Source organism: Thamnophis sirtalis, unplaced genomic scaffold (genome assembly GCF_051295495.1).
Source record: "Thamnophis sirtalis isolate CommonGarterSnake01/CBP01778 unplaced genomic scaffold, rThaSir2_p1.2 scaffold_3, whole genome shotgun sequence".
Taxonomy (NCBI): domain Eukaryota; kingdom Metazoa; phylum Chordata; class Lepidosauria; order Squamata; family Natricidae; genus Thamnophis; species Thamnophis sirtalis.
The window spans coordinates 168,363,948-168,387,770 of NW_028261383.1; the positions used below are offsets into that span (position 1 = coordinate 168,363,948).

Here is a 23,823-nt window from a genome sequence, read left to right on the forward strand (position 1 = left end):
CTCAACCCTAAGACCACCTCCATCAAATCACAGAAATAAATCACCAGTAGAAAATGTGTTCAGTCCAGTCTGCCAAAAATACAATAATTCTTCTATTATAGAGGCTTGTTGCACAATCAGCCATGTTCAGATTGAATTTGGGATTCTTATCCCCCTACTGAGTCTTCCTCAAGCACCAGGATAGGCAGATGGTGGTAGAGGTATGGTTGCAGAATGTAAAATGTTCTGAGTAAACCTGCATTTTACAATTGACTGGTGGTAAATTCATCTTCTATTCTATCTTCTATAGCTCTTCTATTATTACTGGTATTATATTCATTGTTGCTGTTACTAGCACAGCAGCTGCAACAGTTGTATTAATAGTAATTTTTATTTGTATGCAGATAGCAATAGCAGTTAGACTTATATACCGCTTCATAGGGGGCTTTCAGCCCTCTCTAAGCGGTTTACAGAGTCAGCATATCGCCCCCACAGTCTGGGTCCTCATTTCACCCACCTCGGGAGGATGGAAAGCTGAGTCAACCTTGAGCCGGTGAGATTTGAACCGCCGAACTGCAGATAGCAGTCAGCTGAAGTGGCCTGCAGTACTGCACACTAACCACTGCGCCACCTCGGCTCCTTCAATTTACAATAAAAACAACAGCCAAAAAAAACTTTGCAATAAAACAATAAAATCAACAGCATTTTATTTTATTTATGTCATAAGATAAAATAAAAAATTAATAAGTAAAATATATGTTACTCAGAAATTGATTTGGAACAATCTGATAGCAGGGCAGTTGATTCCCTGAAAACACTTGGGTGAAACATCTCTTAAGCTTTCTTCTAAATGTAGAGATTATAGGCTCAGCCATATTTCCCTGGGAAGGAAGTTCCAAAATAGGAATACCACCCCAGAGGAGACCACAAGCAAGAGTTTTCCAGCTAAACTTAGACTAACTTTCCTCAATTAGATGTCTATCAGAAATGCTCAGGCTTTACCCAAAATTATAAGATAGACAACCAGACTAACCGCTGAGCTGCAGCATCTTGTCTTCTCTTAGTCCATGTCAGTGGAGCAGTGAAGCTCTTAGTCTATCACAGGCAGGGGTGGGTTCCTGCCAGTTCTAACCTCTTCCATAGAAGAGGTTCCACAAATCTACAGTGCCATTTAGAACCGGTTCCAGCTCCCTCCCCCCGCCCGCCTGCACATCATCAAGATGAAGAGCGAGAGGAGGAATTCTGGGAGTTGAAGTCCACAAGTCTTAAAGCTGTCAAGTTTGAACACCCCTAGGGTTTTTTTTCTAAAGAATTAGGGGTGCAAGGGTGTTGTAACTTGACAGCTTTAAGACTTGCGTGCTTCAAATGCCAGAGTCTCTGAGCCAACATTTTGGTTGCTAAGCAAGAGCGTTGTTAAGTGAGTTTCACCACATTTTACAAGTTGGCCATGTCCACCCGGTCACATGGCCGGCAAACCACTCCCACCCGGTTACATAGCTGGCAAGCCACTCCCACAAAGCTGGCTACACCTACAGAAGAGGTTCTAAAAATTTTTGAAACCCACCACTGATCACAGGGGTCCTCAACCCAGGTCCACGGACCAGCACCAGTTCCCAGCATGCCAGAAAACGGGCTGCATAAACAAGTGAAGTCTCATCCGTGGAATGCAGGCAGCATGGGAAACTATGCCCCCTCCGATCCGTGGAAAAACTTAATGGAACCAGTCCCTGGTGCCCAAAATGTTGGGGACCACTGGTCTATCGGCTAAGTGGGGTGGCTATTTGAGAAGTGGAACCTTCAACAGTAGAGTCCTTAGTCTAATTAATTAGTGGTCTTAGAACTTGAAAGAATATTGTTGGGTCAAGTATAATCCAATCTGCTTCATTCGGGCAAAAGCAATAATATGAAGTCCAAGGAGGAAGCCTCAACAGTTAACTGGTCAATATGGGTAAATATAGAAGTCCAGGTAGTCCTCCACTTACGGCCACAATTGGGCCTGGAATCTCAGTCATTAATTGAAGCGGTCACTTAATAACCATAATCCTGGCTCTCCCAATTCAGAATGGGGTGACTTGTCGCAACTAACTCATAATGGCCAATTTGCCACAGGATAACTCAGCATGGGACAACAAGCTGTAGGACAATTCAATTTAATTATTGAAAATTATTTTAATTTTTGTCATTCACGTTTTATTTTGTCCCTCCTTTGGCATCCTTTCTTTAATGATCCGAATTGACTATTTGCTCGATATTAGTGTAACTCTTGTTCTGCAGCGAGTTGTTCCATGGCGAGGAGGTCGTGGTGAGTTGTTCTGCAGCTAGCTAGCCGCAGCAAATTGGCTGTGTTGAGTTGAGCAACTATATGGGTTGTTGCGCAGAGTGCTGGGAAAAAGCCCTGGGCCTCTTAGGCATGGTGGGGTAGAGAGAGGGCCCAGGCCTCCCACCACACCCTGGAGTTCAGGGCTATCTCTCTGCCCCAATGGGAAAAGTGATTACATGGGGCTGCCCCTGAAAAGTGTTCGGAGACTACAGTTGGTCCAGAACGCAGCCGCGCGAGCGATATCGGGTGTACCTACATACACCCATATTACACCTACTCTCCGCGAGCTGCACTGGCTTCCCATTGGTCTCCGCACACACTTCAAGGTGCTGGTCATTACCTTTAAAGCCCTACATAGCCTAGGACCTGGATATCTAAGAGACTGCCTCCTGCCACATACCTCCCAACGGCCGATAAGAACTCACAGGCTGGGCCTTCTCCAGGTGCCGTCGACCGGACAATGCCAGCTGGGGGCTCCTCGGAGGAGGGCCTTCTCTGTAGGTGCTCCAACCCTGTGGAACGACCTACCCCTAGAGATCCAGACCCTTCCTACTCTCTCGGCCTTCCGAAAAGCCATTAAAACCTGGCTATTCCAGCAGGCCTGGGGCTGCTGACTTCATGAATGAGATCCAGCCCCACCCAGATGGAGTGTATGATGTGTTTTTTTTTAAATTCTTTCTTTTTAAACTGTTTCTTTTTATTTTTAACTCCCTTTTTAACTTGTTTCTGTAAGCTGCCCGGAGTCCTACGGGATTGGACGGCATATAAATTTATTAAAAGTTAAAGATTAGGAGGACAATGGCATACACTAGCATTTTCACCAGATTTGGGGTCCATTCCTTCAATGGCTCCAGTACTTGCTTAGCAAACACCACTCCTCTGGAAAGCTCAGAAAGTTGGCATTCATTAGTTTTCCCATATGGAGGGGTGAAGAGACAATGACGTTCATTAAAGCCAGGATTCTAAAATGCTCAGGATGCTGGTATTTGCTAAAATTTTAGCGAACATCATTGTCTCCCGCCCCTCTGGATGGGAAAATGCTAGTGAATCCCTGCATTTTGAAAGGCCCGGAACCCTGGCAATTCATAGTGGTTTTGCCAGATTTGAAGTCTGTTCCATCATTACACAGGAGGATTTCACCACTGTACATGGAGGGAAGGGGAAATACCTTGGGACCCTGGGGGAATGGATTTTGGTATTTTTTTTTGGTATTTATTAGACATTTATAGGCCGCCCTTTTCCCTGAGGGGACTCAGGGCGGCTTACAGTCAAAAAGGAAAGGGAGTGTAGGACAATACAAAAAGAAATGTGCACAAAAGTAAATTAAACAGTAAAACTCAACATTCACTCAGCATTCGGGAGGGGCAAAAGTAAACTTATCCCCAGGCCTGACGGGCTAGCCAGTTCTTGAGGGCTGTGCAGAAGGCCTGGACGGTGGTGAGGGTACGAATCTCCACGGGGAGATTGTTCCATAGTGTCGGAGCCGCAACAGAGAAGGCTCTCCTCCGAGTAGTCGCCAGTCGGCACTGACTGGCGGATGGAATACGGAGGAGGCCAACTCTATGCGATCTGATGGGACGCAGGGAGGTAATTGGCAGAAGGCGATCACTCAAATAGCCAGATCCACTACCATGGAGCGCTTTATAGGTGGTGAGTAGGACCTTGAAGTGCACCCGGAGATCGACAGGTAGCCAGTGCAGCTCACGGAGGATCGGTGTTATGTGGGCGAACCATGGTGCGCCCACGATCACTCGCGCGGCCGCATTCTGGACTAGCTGAAGTCTCCGGATGCTCTTCAAGGGCAGCCCCATGTAGAGCACATTACAGTATTCCAGCCTGGAGATCACAAGGGCTCGAGTGACTGTTGTGAGGGCCTCCCGATTCAGGTACCTGCCATCCAACATCTCCTCCACTTGCAACCTTCTCCGACAACTTCCCCACTGAGTTCCTGGGGAAGTCAGCAAAGAAGACTGCAAATGGGGACCATTATGATCAAAATGAACTTGGTAACCAGTTTTAAATGTGAACCTGTAGAAGGAGGAGTGGCAAAACCTGAGGGCGGAGTTAAAAGAGGGATCAGCCTAGAATCCCTAAGTAGCCACAAGCAAATTAAGTCCACCCTCCTTTGAATTCTGTTGACTCTTATCTAACCCCAAGCAGGTGTTAACAGTTGAAAAATTCTTGTGCATAGCCATCATTAGCAATAAATCAGTTTAATTAAACCTTCATTCATGTGTGGACCTGATCTTTCATGCCTGATAGAACCAGTTTCCAAGTGCTCAAGATTCACTCATGTGGTGGTGGTGGGCAGTGCAACATTTTACAGCCATAAATGCTTTACGGGCCATAAAGCAGTTATCCTGAGCCTGAGACCATCATGACTGGTTCTAAGTTACAAACTATCTGTAGCTATGTTCTCGAATTCCAGGACACGATATGGTGCTTGTGATGGCTGTAGATAGCAAGATATGTTTGGCAGCTGAAAAAGCAAGAAGGCTACATGCCATGGAGAAGGAACAAACATGGAGGAGAACCATGTCAAACTCAACGATGTTTAGAGCTGTTGCTAGGCCTGTGGCTTTTGGAATTTACAATCTGAAAGATTAATAATCAAAAGAAGAAGATGTAATACTGGTTTGGACAGTAGGGGGCAATCTCAATGAAGAATCTGATGAAGAATCAAGATTACAGTAGGGCAGTTTTAGTGAAGGTGAAGAATTGACCAGGGTGAGGGCAATTCAAGGCTCTTTATTCCTAGCAAATCTAATTTTAATAGTACTTGTTTAGATCAGATCTCTGCAGGGGTGGGTTCCTGCCAGTTCTAACCTCTTCTGTGGAAGAGGTTCCACAAATATACAGTGCCGTTTAGAACCGGTTCCAGCTCCCTCCCCCCGCCCGCCTGCACATCATCAAGATGAAGATTGAGAGGAGGAATTCTGGGAGTTGAAGTCCACAAGTCTTAAAGCTGTCAAGTTTGAACACCCCTGGGTTTTTTTTTCTAAAGGGTTAGGGGTACAAGGGTCTTGTAACTTGACAGCTTTAAGACTTGCGTGCTTCAAATGCCAGAGTTTCTGAGCCAACATTTTGGTTGCTAAGCAAGAGCGTTGTTAATTGAGTTTCACCATATTTCACAAGTTGGCCATGCCCACCCAGTCACATGGCCTGCAAGCCACTCCCACAAAGCAGGCCACACCTACAGAAGAGGTTCTAAAAAAATTTTGGAACCCACTACTGGATCTCTGCCACAGGAGGAGGGGGGTATCTGGAAGTACAAGATCACAACTCCTAAAATTCAAAGTTGGCCTACCCACTGGGACTTATCTGGGAATTCATAGGGAGGTCAAAAGGAGGCGTCCTTTTCATTTTTTGTCTCTAGCATCTGAAATCGTATGCAAAAAGAACAGATCAAGGCTCTGCTACTCCAGCACCTCAAATCTCACAGGGATGAGAAGAAAAAACCTTGTGCTGTGCTGGCCCCACTATTCAATAGCAATGCAGCCTCTGAACATAGGTAGTTCCATGAAAACACGATGATTAATGGCCATTGGTAAATGCACAGAGACAAGCTTTTTTTGAATCTGCTTTAAAGCCATCTAAGTGATTGGCCTTCGCCACCATTTTGTGGCAATAAAATTCATCAGTGCGCACACTGGGCAAAGAGGCATGTCCTTCAGCATACCTCAAATCTCATGCCCATCCATTTAATTGGATGGGCCATAATTCTAGCATGATGTGAGAGGGGTAAAAACTACTTCTCTCTCCCCTCACCGCCCCCCCTTCCATTTCCCCCCCACATCCAATGGTCTCAAAGACAATATTAGATGAGAGAGAGAGAAAGGAAGGCTGTAAACTCTCCTGACAGCCATTTAAATATATACAGTATTTATATATTTTAGTTTCTCCTACTAACAGGTCTCTTAACTTAAGAACAGGCAGCATGCAGCCCTTCAGATGGGGAATCATGAGAGATTACATGTGTTATAAAATCTGGAGGGCTTCACGCCTACGTCAATTTCATCTATCATTTAATTTTCATTTCTAAATATCTTCTAGATATGAGAAGACAAGAACGTAGCATTTGGATAATTCAACAGTTATTGCGGTACCATTAATCTTCTGTCCCTTTCAATTTTCTTAATGCCGAAGTGTTTTTATTCAACCACTGCTACCGACAAATCAACAAACTCAATTAATTTGCCCCATTATGATCTTGTCCCAAGGTAGCCATAAGAATGAAAAGGGTTGGTGGTCAAGCCTCGTCTAGTTCAAAGTTTTATTCCTATAGAGTTGAACCAGATGCTTCTGCAACACAATGGTACTTTGTGCCATTTCCTCCAGCAACTGACAACTTGACAGCTTTACTGGAAATCACGCAGCTGCCATGGCTACAGGTAGTTCTCACGTTACAACCATTCATCTAGTGAAGTTACAACAGCGCTGAAAAAAGTGACTTACAACTGGTTAGTTAGCAGTTAGCAGTTAGACTTATATACCACTTCATAGGGCTTTCAGCCCTCTCTAAGCGGTTTACAAAGTCAGCATATCGCCCCCACAGTCTGGGTCCTCATTTCACCCACCTCGGAAGGATGGAAGGCTGAGTCAACCTTGAGCCGGTGAGATTAGAACCACTGAACTGCAGATAACAGTCAGCTGAAGTGGCCTGCAGTACTGCACCCTAACCACTGCGCCACCTCGGCTCTTCTTGCACTTCTGACTGTCAGAGCATCCCCACTGTCACCTAGTCAAGATTAAGTTGCCTGACAACTAGCATGTATTTAGGATCGTGTCCTGAGGTCATGGGGTAGCCATTTGCAACCCTTCCCAGCTGGCTTCCAACCAGAAAGCCAACAGGAGAAGCCAGATTCGCTTAATGACTGCAAAATCAACTTAACAATGACGGCGATTTGCTCATCAACCATGGCAAAAAAAAAATCATAAAAATAGGCCGTGACTCATTTAACAACTCTTGCTTAGCAACAGGAATTCTGGTCCCAGCTGTGATTGTAACTGGAGGTCTATCTGGATAGCCACTCAACCGTTTTATCCTCATAAAGCAAGAATACAATACAGGGCATTAGTGTCCCCCACAGTATTTTTGTACAAGTAGTGGGCCACACAGAGTCCCTCAATGTCCTTTGTGTGGCCTTAAGAGCTAGCAAGGCAAAGGTCCCATTTTCTCATCCACAGTATGAGCTCCGGGACCCTAACAAGCAACTAAAGTAGAGGTTTCTTTTGGGGTAAACAAATGGCTTCTTCTTTGATCCAGTTCAATGGTGGGATTCAGCCAGTTCGCACCTATTCGGGAGAACCAGTTGGTAACTTTCTAAGCAGTTCAGAGAACCGGTTGTTGGAAGAAATCTCCTTTTGTTTTTCCCCCCACTTTACAGGGCTAATCCTGTAAGGAAGGCAGGGAGGAAACATTCTGGTGTTGTTTCTAGCCTAATCTTTATTGCCCTGCTTACAGAAACTGCCTCTCCGGTTAACCCTTATTACCATTGTAACAACTAAGGCGAAGTGCCCATCGACCTGAGTGACATTGACTCGGCCACGCCCACATGATCACATGACCACTGAGCCCCGCCTACCCAGCTGGTCATTAGGGCAGAGAACTGGTTGGTAAATTATTTGAATCCCACCACTGATCCAGTTAGACTGTTATTAATTCCAGTCTGCGTTTAGTTACGTTCAGCACATGGTGCGTTCAACCAAGGTTTAACAGGGTGCTAGGTATTTATGTAGATAAGCATGAGCTGCAGACTGATTTGACAACTCTCTGCATTGTGTTTTTCCAATTAGGCAAAAGGAACATTATCCTGGAAATATATGACTAGAAAATGAGTAGATAAAGAAAACAAACTAAACATTGCAAGGGTCAGGGAAGCAGGGAACTTCAGTAAAAAAACAAAAAACACCAATTTCTTTAAATCTAGTGATGTGGTAACTCATTTATGGAACCATACAGGACTTTATTACTGAGGGTACCAAATATTTCAATGAATTCTTGCATTCAGAAAAATTGTAATCTAGGTCAGTATTTCCTTATTACACGTAAAAAAACACCGAGACCACTGTGTTACTATGAACTGCGATGTGCTTACAAACTTTGATGGCTGTCCTTGATATACACAGGTTAACACCACAGATGTTCAAGGAAGTTTAAAAATTTGTAATTCGTAGGCAAGTTGACACAAAAAGAAGATCGGTTACCCCCTGCAGAAAGCTGAGATGCTGTATTCTGTTTTCAGGAAGTTCTCAGTCCTCCTGGTTGCAGAATAGTAGTGAAGTTAAAAGGTTTCCCTCGCACATAGGTGCTAGTTGTTCCCGACTCTAGCGGGTGGTGCTCATCTCTGTTTCAAAGCCGAAGAGCCAGCGCTGTCTGAAGACGTCTCTGTGGTCATGTGGCCGGCATCACTAAACACCGACGGCGCACGGAACACTGTGATCTTCCCACCAAAGGTGGTTCATATTTTTCTACATTTTTTTTGGTACATGCTTTCGAACTGCTAGGTTAGCAGAACCTGGGACAAGTAACAGGAGCTCACTTCAGAGGTGGGTTCCTACCAGTTCGCACCTATTTGGTAGAACCGGTTCGTCAAATCTACCGAACCGGTTAGAAGAGGTTCCACCAGTGGACCCGGAAAGCAGGCCACACCTACAGAAGAGGTTCCAAACTTTTTTTGAAACCCACCACTGGTCCTTGGATATGATTATTCTACACTATCATGCTCATATTTATAAAACTCAGTGCCTCTGTGAAAGGTAAGGATGACTACTGCGTTTGTGGTGCAATCAGAATGTTGCATCTGTTGAAGTTGTTTTAACGCAAACCAAAGATGCCTTTTAAAAAAGAAGTTTACATCATATTCTTATGCATGCCAGTGCTGTGTGTGAGGTAATGTATGGTGGTTCTGAAAAGTGTCGTCGGCATCTTCATATCTGGCCACATGGGCAGCAAGCCACTCCCATCCGGTCACATGGGCGGCAAGCCACTCCCACAAAGGAGGCCACACCCACAGAGTAGGTTCGAACAATTTTTGAAACCTACCACTGGCTCACTCCGTTATGCGGCGCTAGGGATTTGAACCGCTGAAACTGCCGACCTTTCTGATCGACAAGCTCAGTGTCTTAGCCAGTGAGCCACCGTGTCCCTTATAGCAGTAAGTAATAATAAGAATAAATAATAGAACTAAGTAGTAAGAGGGATACAAATATGGCTATAAAAGAAGTGATGCTCACCGAGGTATTCTGGCACTGAACGCTGCTGGAGTTGAAGCGTACAGCTGGCACTCGCTGTTGGCGACCTTGGATTCCCAAGACGCATTCGTAATTCTTCTGGCCCGACTGAGGTTGTGGAAGGTTCTTGGCACGCAGGGTAATGGGTTGTAACACTCCCACGGGAATCAAGATCTCCCCACCAGGAAGGAGCTCGGGGCAGCCCTGGTGCAAAGGAAAAAGATGGAAGCCATGTGTGCTCAGTAGCCTGAAAGCTTTGGCAAGGGCCATTTGTGCTGCCTGCAGGCAGGCGTGTACGTTTATTCTGTTTATGACAGGAATATTCTCGAGGCAGGATTGCAAAGGGAAACCGTTCTAAACCCAAATGGGAGGCTGGCACTGCTTTCAAGGTAGCCGTAAGGGAACACGGAACACTTTTTCTAACGGAAAAAAAACACCAGTCTGATCCTAACCAGACTTACCAGAAGGAAGTACATTGACTAAAGTGATATTGCTTCGCAAACTCCATTCTACGTTGATGGTATTTATGCTTCCATATTTGGCTACCACCCGGAGGAGGGCCTTCTCTGTGGCTGCTCCGGCCCTCTGGAACGAGCTCCCCATGGAGATTCGAACCCTCACCACCCTCCAGGCCTTCCGCAAAGCCCTTAAAACCTGGCTGTTCCGACAGGCCTGGGGCTGATGAGTTCCTGTCCCCGCTCGAATTGTGTGGCTGTTGATTGTTTTTAAATTGTTGTGTTGTTTGTCCATTGTCTTTTTTTCCTGTTTGTATTCCCCCCCCCTTACTTGGTTTGTGAGCCGCCCTGAGTCCCTCTGGGAATAGGGCGGCATAGAAATACAATAAAATAAAATAAAATCATATCAATATACTTAACATATCTTAGTTTTAAAGAAAAAAATAAGAGAAGACAGTATACATGTGCAATCATATTACATTAAAATCTAACACGCTCAGAAACGGAAATACACCAATGAGAGGAAGAGTGGGAAACAGAAGAGAGAAGAAAGATGGGAAGAGAGGGATAGGAGAGAGGGTAAGGGGGGAAGCTGAGGAGGATAAGGAGGAGTGGAATGTAGAGAGAGGAGAAGGAGAAAGGAAGAGGAAGTAGAGTAGGAAAGGATGATGGAGGGAAGAAAGGAGGTAGGAGAGAGGTAGAAGAAAGAGGTGTATGGAGAATAGAAGAGCTAATAATGGGTTGTTATCTTTCTGGGTGTTGATGACAAGAGGAACTGATGTAATTACTACTTAATACAATAGGATATTGGCTATGTAATAGTATACATGTGATTGTATGTTATGAAAATGGAAAATAAAAAAGTATATTAAAAAGTAAAGTGATATTGCTTCCTCCCCCCCCCCCTTTTTTTTTTTTAGGACTGTCTTTTGGGTCCCTGTGTGAAGACACCTACAATCATTCTTGGGGGATAGGAAACAAGCCTCTCTCCCTCCTGGGGACTGAGGTTCCTTCTCCCCCCAGGGGGAAACAGCTGCCTAACCTTTCATATCCCAACAGCTCCACGGTGAACAAGGGTAAAAGCCCAGGAGTCTGGCTCCCGGCTCCTCCTTTGCTCCTCCTTTGCCTGTGGTGGCCGCCTGAGAGAGATGGAGATGAAAGAGCCTGCTGGGCGCTCAGAGTTTCCATGGAAACCAGAGTCTGGTTAATTGCTCCTTGGTACCAAAGGAAAGGTAGGGAGGTGGAGGGGGGAGGCCTGCTGGGCTGGCTGCTCTGTTTACGGGGCTAGCAAAGACACAGGGTGGCCATGACGCTGGCAAGCAATACAGGAAACGTAGCCCTGACCTGAAGAACAATTAAACCCCGGGTGCAACTTCCTACGGAGGCTTAAGACAATGGGGTCAAGACAAAAGGCCCAGCCTGTCGGAAGAGGAGCCTTGGAAGCACCAAGCAATTTTCCCTTCTGGCTCTTTCGTTCTGTAGACTTGAAAACAAAACTCCACACAGACTGATCTAGAAGTCCCGAGCCTGACAGTTTTGCCAGTGCTCCCTAACCTAAGAGCCACGGGCAACGTTTTCACTTCCCAGAGCCTCAAAGCCTGCTCTCCAGCCTCCTCCCACTCCAGCCACCACATCCAGCCTCAAACGCTGGCCCCTCTAAGGGAGCTGCTATCAATTACCTACCCACAATGAGCCCCGGGCGTCTCTGGGTCTATTGATCCCACTGCCTGGGCCAGACGATTGATCGCGAGCCGCTGGCCCCATTACCAGCAAACACTCTGGCCTCCCCCATATCGATCCAGCCTCCCACCCGAATAAAGGCACTTTAGTACTATTCTCATTTCCCCGTGCTGTTGATCTGCCACCTGCTGACTCTTTGCTGATTGCTTGGGATTCCCTGGTCCGAGATTCCCTCTATACAAGGCCTGCGAGGGACGCTGGTGCATAAGGGTAAACCTAAATATGTAACCTCCAGAAGGGTTTCCTTTTCGGTCTGCTAGTGGAACCAAGTTTCTAAAACTCATCGTTATGAAAACACATGGTGATGTTGCCAGAGTTGGAAGACAAGAGTTTTAAAGGAAAGAGAGAACTGCTATACTCTTTATCTTGAATGCTCCCTTCTCATGATTCTGATTTCTTGCCAAACCTCCCACCTGTGCCTTTTCTCCTTTTTTTACTCTATACAGTGCTCAGCGGAGCAATTTGAACCCTGCACAGGGTCAAAATATTGCAACGGCACGGTGAGAAATATTCCAGTTAAACGTCTGCATGCAGTTGCACAACTTGCATTAACGTGGAAATGGAAACTTGGCTCCCAAATGTTCACTCCAGTGCTGGAAGAGCAGGCTATGAAATACTACAGCTATTTCTGCTGTTATGTAGAAACAGGGAGCTCTTGGAAATGCAAGGAAGCGTGACCCGTCAAAACCGCGCTCGACTAAACCACGTCGCTGACGTCATCAACAGGCGACAGCCAGCGCGGAGAAAGAAGGGCGCTTTAAATAGCGCTTTGAAAGCAAGCCAATTCAACTTAAGGTAAAGGTTAGGTTTAGCTTTAGTTTTAGGGTTAGGTTAAGGGTTAGGGTTAGGGTTAGGTTAAGGGTTAGGGTTAGGTTAAGGGTTAGGTTTAGGGTTAGGGTTAGGTTAAGGGTTAGGGTTAGGGTTAGGTTAAGGGTTAGGATTAGGTTTAGGGTTAGGTTAAGGGTTAGGTTTAGGGTTAGGTTAAGGGTTAGGGTTAGGGTTAGGTTAAGGGTTAGGATTAGGTTTAGGGTTAGGTTAAGGGTTAGGTTTAGGGTTAGGTTAAGGGTTAGGGTTAGGGCTAGGTTAAGGGTTAGGATTAGGGTTAGGGTTAGGTTAAGGGTTAGGTTTAGGGTTAGGTTAAGGGTTAGGGTTAGGGTTAGGGTTAGGTTTAGGATTAGATTTAGGGGGGTTAGGTTTAGGTTTAGGGATTAATTTTAGGTTTAGGGTTTACAGCGTGCTTCTGTCTCCACGCTGTTGTCGCCCTTCTGATGACGTCAGCGACGCGGTTTAGTCGGGCGCGGTTTAGTCGAGCGCGGTTTTGTCGGTGAACCCAAGGAAGGAAGTTGAGTTGGGAAGAAGGGTAGATACGTGGGGAAATCTCTCTCCCGACTCCCTCTGCCCTGAAAGTCAGCAGGGGGAATAAAACTGCCATTGATTTCCCCAGTGGTGAAGGTTTCACGAACAAAAGATGAAAAAGGCACAGGGTGTTCGTGTCCAAAAATCCTTCTAATGGCTGGCAGGAAACCCTTTCGAGATGGTAGCACTCCAGTGGCCTTTCTTACCTCAGCAGTGTTGACTCGGCCCTCTAGGAAGAAGCACTTGGCCACATTGTGGGTGCACGTATGCCTGTATTTACACCAGTGGCACGGATAGTGGCTGCTGACACACGATAAGCACCTGTAGAATGAGGAAAAAATTTAAAAAAGAAAACAGGAAAGGGGGAAAGAATGCATGTCCTCATCTACATATGTCAATTCTCTCTCCTGTTGTTTCCTTCACCTTTATTCCTCTGAAGGTTTTGTTCTGCTTAAGGATATGAAACTCGTGGGAAGGGAAGGGAGGAAGTGAAACACTGATTGAATCGGATCTTCAAATACTGTCCAACCCATCTGCTTACTGTGGAGACAAGGCCCAGAGGGAAGCAAACTTAAAACTACAGCCACCTAAGACCATTAAACTTACAATATCTACAGCATTCTAAGAAAGCATATACAAGATGGTTTATAGGGTTCCACCACAAAACCGCGGAGGACAAAATCGCGCTCGACGAAAGCGCGCATTTGACGTCATCACAGCGCGACGAAAACATCGCGCTGTGATAGAAAAATGTAAAAATAAAGTGAAAACCTTACCCTAACCCCCCCAAACCTAACCCTAAACCTAACCCTAAATCTAACCCTAAACCTAACCGTTAACGTAACGCTAAACCTAACGCTAACCCTTAACCTAACGCTAAACGTAACCCTAACACTCTAAACCTAACCCTAACCCTTAACCTAACCCTAACCCTTACCCTAACCCTAACCCTTACCTTTATGTGAATCGGCTTGCTTTAATTTTAATTTTATTTCAATTTTTAATTTTTTCCGTCGCGCTGTGATGACGTCACATGCGCGCTTTCGTCGATCGCGATTTTGTCCTCCGCGGTTTTGGCGGGTCACGGGTTTATAGGTGGCACTTCCCCCTCACGAAGGTTAGCCAAAATGTTTCCTGGGTTATCTCCACTGTGTTGGAAATGTGGAAGAAAGGATGGCACATTCTACCATATTTGGTGGTCCTGTACTGAGGCCACGAAATACTGGAGAAGGATTCAAAAATGGCTAAAAGAGGTTACCGGGGCAAGCATGGAATGGAGACCCGAGAACCTTCTACTAAGCATTAAACCAGAAAACATGAGCAATTCAATATGGCATTTGAGCCTACATATAATTGTGGCCGCAAGAATAACTTATGCACAATTTTGGAAATCCACTACCATACCGTCGGAAGATGCTATAATTAAAAAAGATCTATGAATGTGCAGAAATGGACAGAATGACGGGTTGGCTGAGGGACAAAGGAGAAACGGAACATTACCTTAGCTGGAACTTATGGTATATGTGGGCGACAAGGAGAACAGCAGGGACTTAAAACGGGGAAAGTTAAAAGTGAACATGGGTATTGTAATAGATCCCTGAATTTTGTAATGAGAAGATGTGGCTTAGAGACCTAACAATGAGGAAGGAAAGAAAAAAGTTGGGCTGTGAATGACTGTCACCGCGGGGGGGGGGGAGGGGGGTTGTATGTTTAAAATTGTATTTGTATGTTTTACTCTTTAAAAAAATGTATAACTAATAAAGATTACTTTAAAAAAAAATCCAGATAACCATTAAATGGAAACAAAGAATTTGAAAATAAATAATTTGTTCCTAAAAAAAACCTACAGCCACCTACTGACTAGATCAGTGTTTCTCAACCTTGGCAACTTGAAGATGTCTGGACTTCAACTCCCAGAATTCCCCAGCCAGCATTCGCTGGCTGGGGAATTCTGGGAGTTGAAGTCCAGACATCTTCAAGTTGCCAAGGTTGAGAAACACTGGACTAGATGGTGTAAGCTAGGAGAGCCCCAAAACTGAGAGAGGAAGGTGTCCACGAGGTGTGTGGCATTTCCTACTTTACATAACAGTGAGGGAAAGGTATAGCTTGCTCTGAGGGGGAAACACAGGTCAGCGAAACTGGAAGGGTGCAGATACATCAGATTTTGTTTCTGATAAGAAGAATATAAGGCTGGCTCAAGTGTCCTGGCCTGTGGCTTGAAAAAGGCCTTGCCAACTACTTGAGAGACCGCCTACTGCCAATCACCTCCACACGACCTATTAGATCTCATCGATTAGGCCTCCTCCGAGTTCCATCCGCTGGTCAATGCCGACTGGCAACCACGCGGAGGAGAGCCTTCTCGGTGGTAGCTCCGACCCAATGGAACAATCTCCCCGTGGAGATTCGTACCCTCACCACCCTCCAGACCTTCCGCACAGCCCTTAGAATCTGGCTATCCCGTCAGGCCTGGGGCTAAAGATTGTAACCCGCCCGAATGGTATGAATGTTGTGTTTTAACCATGTATTGTTTTATATGTAAAAGTCTGTTTTCCCCCCTTCCTTTGGATTGTGAGCCGCCCTGAGTCCCCCCAGGGAAAAGGGCGGCATATAAATAAACCTCTAACTCATCCAGGTTGCAAGTCCTAGTAAAAAAATTGTTTCCGAGTCCAGCCACTTTTAAGCCTGGGTCAGGCCTCCAACACCGATGACTTATTCTGGGACTAAAATCTAGAAATCTTTTGCCTCTTCTTCCAAACTTCCCCTAAGGAAATAAATGGGATTGCAATCTCCCAGGGAAGGACTTAACTGATTAATTGTTTGTATTTCTAAGGCCTCCCAATTCATCAACAACTCTTGAGCGGTGCAAAACATCAAGTCAGACAGAAATATAAGATGGCTGTCCAGGGGAACAAATATCCACTAAATGCCTATTTTTCACAGAAGCTGCCCACTTCCCATCCCAGATGAGAGCCAGGGGGAAACGTCAGATCAGAATACGTATAAAGCAGAGCAGAGTTGGGACTATTCAAATCTCTAGGACAGGGTTTCACAACCTTGACATCGTTAAGATACGTGGACTCCAACTCTGGGAAACACTACTCTGAGAGAATTCTGTTCCACAAGATGGGCTCAACAGAGAAGGCAAACTTCCCTAGATCCTATCAGGTGACGTTGATTAATGGAAGGGACCCAGATCCTGCTGACACCTAACATCTTGAATTGCCCTCGGAAGCCTACTAATAATCAGTGCAGCATGCAGAGCAAAGGAGTTACGCAGATGTACTGTGACACGCTCATAATTGCTTATTCCACTACGTTCTGCACCAGCTAAAGGTTATAAGTGGTCTTCGAGTCAGTTGCATGTACAGGCCACTGCGAAGTCCGCACATTAGTTGACCAAAGCACAAGTAACAACGAGAAGGTGCTCCAGGTCCAAGAATGGGTACAATTAATAGATGAGATGAATCTATGTGAAGGTCTTCTTGGCTGCTCCGGCCCTATGGAACGATCTTCTCGTAGAGATCCGGCGTGGCACGACAAAACCGCGCTCGACTAAAGCGTGCCCGATTAAACCGCGTCGCTGACGTCATCAACAGGGCGACAACAGCGAGCGCGGAGAAAGAAGGGCACTTTAAATAGCGCTTTGAAAGCAAGCCGATTCAAGTTAAGGTAAGGGTTAGGTTTAGGGTTAGGTTAAGGGTTAGGGTTAGGTTTAGGGTTAGGTTAAGGGTTAGGGTTAGGTTTAGGGTTAGGTTAAGGGTTAGGATTAGGTTTAGGGTTAGGTTAAGGGTTAGGATTAGGTTTAGCATTAGGTTAAGGGTTAGGTTTAGGGTTAGGTTTAGGGTTAGGTTTAGGGTTAGGTTAAGGGTTAGGTTTAGGATTAGGTTTAGGGGGGTTAGGTTTAGGTTTAGGGGTTAATTTTAGGTTTAGCGTTTACAGCGTGCTTTTTTCTCCGCGCTGTTGTCGCGCTGTGATGACGTCAGCTACGCGGTTTCGTCGAGCGCCCTTTAGCCGAACGCGGTTTTGTGGTGGAGCCGAGATCCGGATCCTTACTACTCTTCCGGCCTTCCGTAAAGCTGCTAAGAGCTGGCTTTTCCGGCAGGCCTGGGGCTGTTGATTAGTATCCAGCCCCTCTCTAACAGTATGCATGGTGTGAAATTTTAACCATTGTATTCTTATTTTTAATTTTTTATATATGTTTTTGTCTTGCCTATAAGCCGCCCAGAGTCCCAATGGGAGTGGGCGGCATACAAATGTCAATAAATTCAAATTCAATACAGTTGCTGTCTCCTTCTCAGTCTGCAAATCCAGGAGAACTCCCAAACTGTATGCCAGTTCTAACTGGGGAAGTGAACCCCATTCAAAGTTAAAAACAGGAACTCCCCAGGCCGGGATGGTCCGTGAACCCATTAGGACTCAGAATTGCTAGGGTCAAGCTTAAATCCATTCCTCCCCATCTGGACCTTCATAGCCTCCGGGCCCTGGGACAAGACCTTTAACAGCATCATTTGGTTGGCTGAGACTTGAGAACCAGCTGGGGATCATCATGCACTGATAATAACCGACCGCCATGTCAACAAATGACTCACAGAGTGACTTCATGTAGTTATTAAACAGGAAGGATGTGACACTCTACAAATCAAGAGCTTCCAGCCTCTCCTTTCCAGGCAATAATTATTGGAACCAGCCAAGAGAAAGGAGAACCACCACAACATCAACAGTCATTGGCTTCATTCGAGACAGTGATGAGTCAGCATATAGATGAGAAGGTTGAACATATGGCCCCGGGATACAGCCATAACAAACTGCAGCTGAACATTCTTAAAACTGTAGAGGTGAGAATGGATTTTAGGAGGAGCCCCCCCTATTTTATCTCCTCTTACTGTATTTGACAGCATGGTATCAGCAGTAGAGGCTGAAGGACTTGAAATGGATGCTTAACATTAGAACCATCATTAAAAAGGTACAGCAAAGAATGTTTTTCCTGCTTCAACTCAGGACCTAAGATGATTTATTCCGGGCCTTATTCAAGCTGCCCCAGGAGCTGTTGATACGGTTTTACAATAATTGAATCTGTTATTTGTACTTACAATAATACAATACAATAGCAGAGTTGGAAGGGACCTTGGAGGTCTTCTAGTCCAACCCCCTGCCTAGGCAGGGAACCCTAGACCGTTTCAGACAAATGGCTATCCAACATCTTCTTAAAGACTTCCAGTGTTGGGACATTCACAACTTCTGGAGGCAACTTCTGTTCCACTGATTAATTGTTCTGACTGTCAGGAAGTTTCTCCTCCGTTCTAAGTTTCTTCTCTCCTTGATTAGTTTCCACGCATTGCTTCTTGTTCTGCCCTCAGGTGCCTTGGAGAATAGTTTGACTTCCTCTTCTTTGTGGCAACCCCTGAGAGAGGTTTGCCACTAACTTCTATAACTGTTCAGTTTGGTATAAAAACCAAATAGGACAGGTACAGTCAGAGTCTAACTACAAACGATTTTATCTTTCAGATACCTGAAATATTTCTCCCAGTGGCCCTGGAAATGTTTTTTCTTCATCATCCCTTCCCAGCAGAGAACAGGTCATTCTGAAAAGGGCCACTGCTCAGCTATTTGTGGGCACAGTAAGAGTGGAAAAATAGTTATGTTTTGTGGCTCTTTCTTATTACTAATATAGGCCAGTGGTGAAATCTATTTTTTTTTTTGCCACCGGTTCTGTGGGTGTGGCTTGGTGGTGGTGGTCATGTGACCGGGTGGGGCGGATGAAAAACTGCCACCGTTGCCACCTGCCCTGGGATCACAGCTGGTGCCAGACGTAAAAAATCTAGGTGAACAACTTGCCCCTTTGCTTCTAGTGATGCTCAGGCTCTTCTGATGCACATAGTATACGTGACCCGACAAATGCGCTCACAACAAAAGCGTGCCGACAAAACCGTGGCGCTAAAACTGCAATGTCATCAACGCACCGACAACAGCGCGCCGACAGAAGCGCGATTTAAGTTAAGGTAAGGTTTAGGTTTAGGTTTAGGTTTAGGGTTAAGGTTAGGGTTAGATTTAGGATCAGGGTTAGGGTTAGGGTTAGGTTTACAGCGCGCTTCTGTCGGCGCGCTGTTGTCGGCGCGCTTCAGCGGTCATTCGTCGGCGCGGTTTAGAACTCGCGGTTTTGTCACCGTGGTTTACTCGGGCGCGCTTTTGTCGGTCGCCCTTTTGTCGGTGAACCCATAGTATACACTGAGAATGCCACACAATCTTAAAATCTATTTACAAGACAGGGGAACCTAACTATCCCAAATCATTCAGTGGCTGGATAACCACGTCACCTTAAGCAATTGGGAAGTTTCTTTAATGATGGCTTAGGTATACTGCATGTTGCCCTCAGGTTGCAATTAACAAAACCATGTGTCAGTGCAACCGAGCGTGAACGTGTCACTGTTTCTACCTCAGATGGAACCTATCCTTTTAAGCTGCTCCACCTCTTACCTTAAGAGATAAGACCTGCCTTCCTCATATAGTTTGATAATGTCTTTCACACTAATGAAGAGCAGGTCGTCCTCATGATACAATGGGAACTGGGATCAGAATTTCCGATGCTAAGTGATGCAATCATAAAGTGTCGTTTCAAATGACTGCATCGCTTGGGGAGAGCTATCCTGGCACTCCCCGTTGCTGCCATTAAGCAAGGATTGTGGGTTGTTAGTCGGTAAGTAAGGATCTCCTCGCTGCTTCCAACAAGCAAAATGGCTAAGCCAGTAGGAAGTCACGAGTCCCAGGCAGCTCCCGAGGAGGCCAGTAGGCAGATAAGTGGCTGCTGCTGGGGAGGGGAGGGTGCGCGAGTGGCCATCAATTTTTAATATGCTCTTTTATAGGAATTTTGACAGATTTCTTATTTTTGCTAGAATGAAATTTAATTAACTGTCAATTGTATGCTGTTTGTTTTGAATTAATGAAATCCCGATTAGGGGTTATTTTTAATGGGGGGAAAAACATGACAGTAAATCACTAAATAAGCCAAGTGTGTATGTTTTAACTATGAGCAAAGTGTAAAGAGGAAAAGATTTTTTTTTAAAGTAGTTAACAGTTTTTGGAAGCTGAGATTAAATCTTATTTCGCAACAGTTGTAAACAATGACGTGTGGGTCACACGCTTTATGTGTAAATAAACTGATGGGGCTTGAAAAAGAAAGACATTCCCTCCCCCCCCCCCATCTCCCACTAACAGTCTGTGCCCAGTTTCAAAACTTACGTGCGTAGAAGGCTGCAATCATAAAAGACAAAATTTGTACTCGCAAATTCCATGCCAGTTTCCTTGGACAGAAGTTGGATCCTAACAGTTCGTACATCACCTGAGACAGTTATAGGGAAACAGGAAGGAGGAAGAGGAAGTAACATCAATCATGGTATGTTTACAAGCTCACATTCTTGAATTCCAACACAATCAACTTCTGCTTCCACATTCAGAATCATCAAGCAAAATTAGAATTCCATGAGATTCCTTGTGTGCATAATTTTGCAGAAGAGAGAGAAGCAATTTTTTACCACTGTTTCAATATGTCAGTTACAACCAGGAACCAGAGGTGGGTTCCTACCAGTTTGCACCTATTCGGTAGAACCGGTTCATCAAAATCTACCGAACCGGTTAGAAGAGGTTCCACCAGTGGACCCGGAAAGCAGGCCACACCTACAGAAGAGGTTCCAACATTTTTTGAAACCCACCACTGGTCCTTGGATATGATTATTCTACACTATCATGCTCCTATTTATAAAACTCAGGGCCTCTGTGAAAGGTAAGGATGACTACTGCGTTTGTGGTGCAATCAGAACATTGCGTGTGTTGAAGTTGTTTTAACGCAAACCAAAGATGCCTTTTAAAAAACAAGTTTACATCCTATTCTTATGCAGGCCAGTGCTGTGTGTGAGGTAATTTAAGGTGGTTCTGACAAGTGTCGTCGGCATCTTCATATCCGGTCACATGGGCAGCAAGCCACTCCCATCCGGTCACATGGGCGGCAAGCCACTCCCACAAAGGAGGCCACACCCACAGAGTAGGTTCCAACAATTTTTGAAACCCACCACTGGTTATAACCATGCAAAAAACCCAGCATCATAGAGTGGCAATCAATCGGTTAATAACCATGGAAGCATGAAAAGCAAGAATGCAAGAAGCAGAAGGCCAAAATCTCTTACAAAATACCATTTGACTTGTAATTCTAATTCCATCTTGAGCATCGTCCTCTGCTTTTTAAAAAATTGCATTCAACTTTACGCTCGTTATGAGGAGAGGATCAGGACTAAGGATAATTTCTTTGAAGCTATCAAGAAGTTTCTGTCAGAGGCAAGGTAAGGACAGAAAGGTGGACTATTGCTACTTCCCTTCCCATCATCAAGCACTTACCATATTCTCCAGGGGGTTCATCCCTCAGAGTAGGTGAAAGGCAGTGGATCTCTCCATCTACCTGAAGCTGTCCCTCGCTCTCACCAAGGCCCTCAAAGGAGCAAGTCACACCAGAACTAAGGTCTGGGACATTGTGGACTGTAAGATGAAGCTGGAAACATAGCACAGAAGAATGATGTCATTAAATGGACTAGTATGTTTGATAATTATGTCAAAAAGAGGGGAATCGTAATGTGTGCTATGTACCAGAGGTGGGTTCCTACCAGTTCACACCTATTCGGTAGAACCGGTTCGTCAAATCTACCAAACTGGTTAGAAGAGGTTCCACCAGTGGACCCGGAAAGCAGGCCACACCTACAGAAGAGGTTCCAAAATGTTTTGAAACCCACCACTGCCACACAAACACACACAGAGAGACAGACAGACTGACACAGAGAGAGAGAGAGAAAGACAAAGAAAGGAAGAAATAAAGAAAGAAAGAAAGAAAAAAGAAAGAAAAAGAGTGAGAGATGAAAGAAAAAGAGAAAAAAGGGACAGAGAAACAAAAGGAAGGAGAGAGAGAGAGAGAGAGAACACATGGTTGGCAAGCCACTCCCACCAGGTCACATGGCTGGCAAGCCACTCCCACAAAGGAGGCCACACCCACAGAGTAGGTTCCAAAATTTTTTGAAACCCACCACTGCTATGTACGCATAAATATTAGACACTTCTCAGGTTTTATGACATACAGTAGCCTAAATGCAGTGACACAGATAAAATGATTGCGGTTAATCCGATTTAATCTACATTTCCCCTACTTTGCAATGGCCATGGTGGATGAATGGGAAACAAAAAAAAAATCTGCAGAACACTGAAATTTGACCACTGGAAATTTTACTCAGCAGTTTATCTGGCTTCTGAATCCCTGCCAGGCATTATCCAGGCAAATCTTGGCAATCATAAAGCTGAACAGTTACCAACACACACACACACACAAAACAAAGGAAAACGGTTATTCTTACAAAGCTGAATGGTATGGTGAATATCATATTATTCGGGCACGGCTTACTCATCATGATGGTTCTGTTCGCCTAGGGAGGATCTTGTGACCCTCCAGATGCTCTGAGTTACAACACCCAGCATCCCTCACCAATGGCTGCATGTGGCGAGGGCCCGTGGGAATTGTTGTTCAGCAACATCTAGAGTAGTGATAGACAGGCGGCCCTCCTGTATTGCTATATGTCAATTCTTATCAGTCCCAGCTAGCATAGTTAGTAATGAGAGGTGATTAGTTGCAGTCCAACAATAGCTGGAAGGCCAGATGTTTTTTCTCCCCTAAATTAGAGGGCTATGGAGTCTCTATCCCTACCATGGACATAGCAGAGGCATAGATTATGGATCAAAGCTATCCTCTGCTATGCTTTTAGTAGCTAATATGAAGGCTGGGGATGACCTTGAAGAAGAGCGGTAATTACCCACATAAATACAATTTAGAGCACTAAACCAATTACTCTTGTTTCCCAAAGGATTCTATACTCAAGGTAGTTTGCAAGACATAAGAAATCTTATCACTAATCAAAGATCCTCTGAAGTTAATGAGTGATTTTTCATGGCATCTTCAAAAATATAACCCCATCGTCCATGAATCAACAGAATATAATGTTTACAGTCTTCCATAATAATTTACTAATTTGAATACCTCCAATTAAAAAAAGAGAGCAAGAGATAAAAATGGTATCTTAATTCAGTTCCCAAATAACTGTAAAATTTTTATATTTGCACTGAATGATTGACTTTCTGGTTCCACCACAAAACCGCGGTAGACTAAAGCGCACTCGACGAAAGCGCGTACCTGACGTCATCACAGCGCGACGAAAACATCACGCTGTGAGCGGTAAAGTTAAAATTAATGCGAAAACCTTACCCTAACCCCCCCAAACCTAACCCTAAACCTAACCCTAAACCTAACCCTAAACCTAACCCTTAACCTAACCCTAACGCTTAACGTAACCCTAACCCTAACCCTAACCCTTAACCTAACCCTAACCCTAACCCTAACCCTAACCCTAACCCTAACCCTTATCTTTACGTGAATTGGCTTGCTTTAAAAGCGCTTTTTAAAGCGCCCTTTTTTCTCAGCGGTCGTATTTGTCGCGCTGCTGATGACGTCAGGTACGCGCTTTAATCGGGCGTGCTTTAGTGGACCGCGGTTTTGTCGTGCCATGGACTTTCTTACGGGATTCGTACATCAGCAGCAAAAAAAAAAAAGTGACTTCTTTAGTAACTCGCTGATGTGGATTAGGGCTAGAGGTCATGGACTTCCAAAGTCCACTTAAAAAAACGTATTTAGCTTTCCTCTCTCCTAATACTCACAGT

At 45.0% G+C, this 23,823-nt stretch overlaps 1 protein-coding gene across 1 annotated transcript in view; it reads right to left on the minus strand.

The window, feature by feature from the left end:
* The window catches only part of PLXNA3 (plexin A3), a 94,639-nt gene that overhangs the window by 47,176 nt on the left and 23,640 nt on the right, over positions 1-23,823 (minus strand). The window contains exons 8-11 of the mRNA XM_087710847.1: positions 21,469-21,619; positions 20,320-20,419; positions 13,290-13,404; positions 9,536-9,736 (exon numbers count right to left, since the gene is read on the minus strand). Coding sequence (XP_087566973.1) covers positions 9,536-9,736; positions 13,290-13,404; positions 20,320-20,419; positions 21,469-21,619 — 567 coding nt within the window. The remainder of the gene's footprint in view (positions 1-9,535; positions 9,737-13,289; positions 13,405-20,319; positions 20,420-21,468; positions 21,620-23,823) is intronic.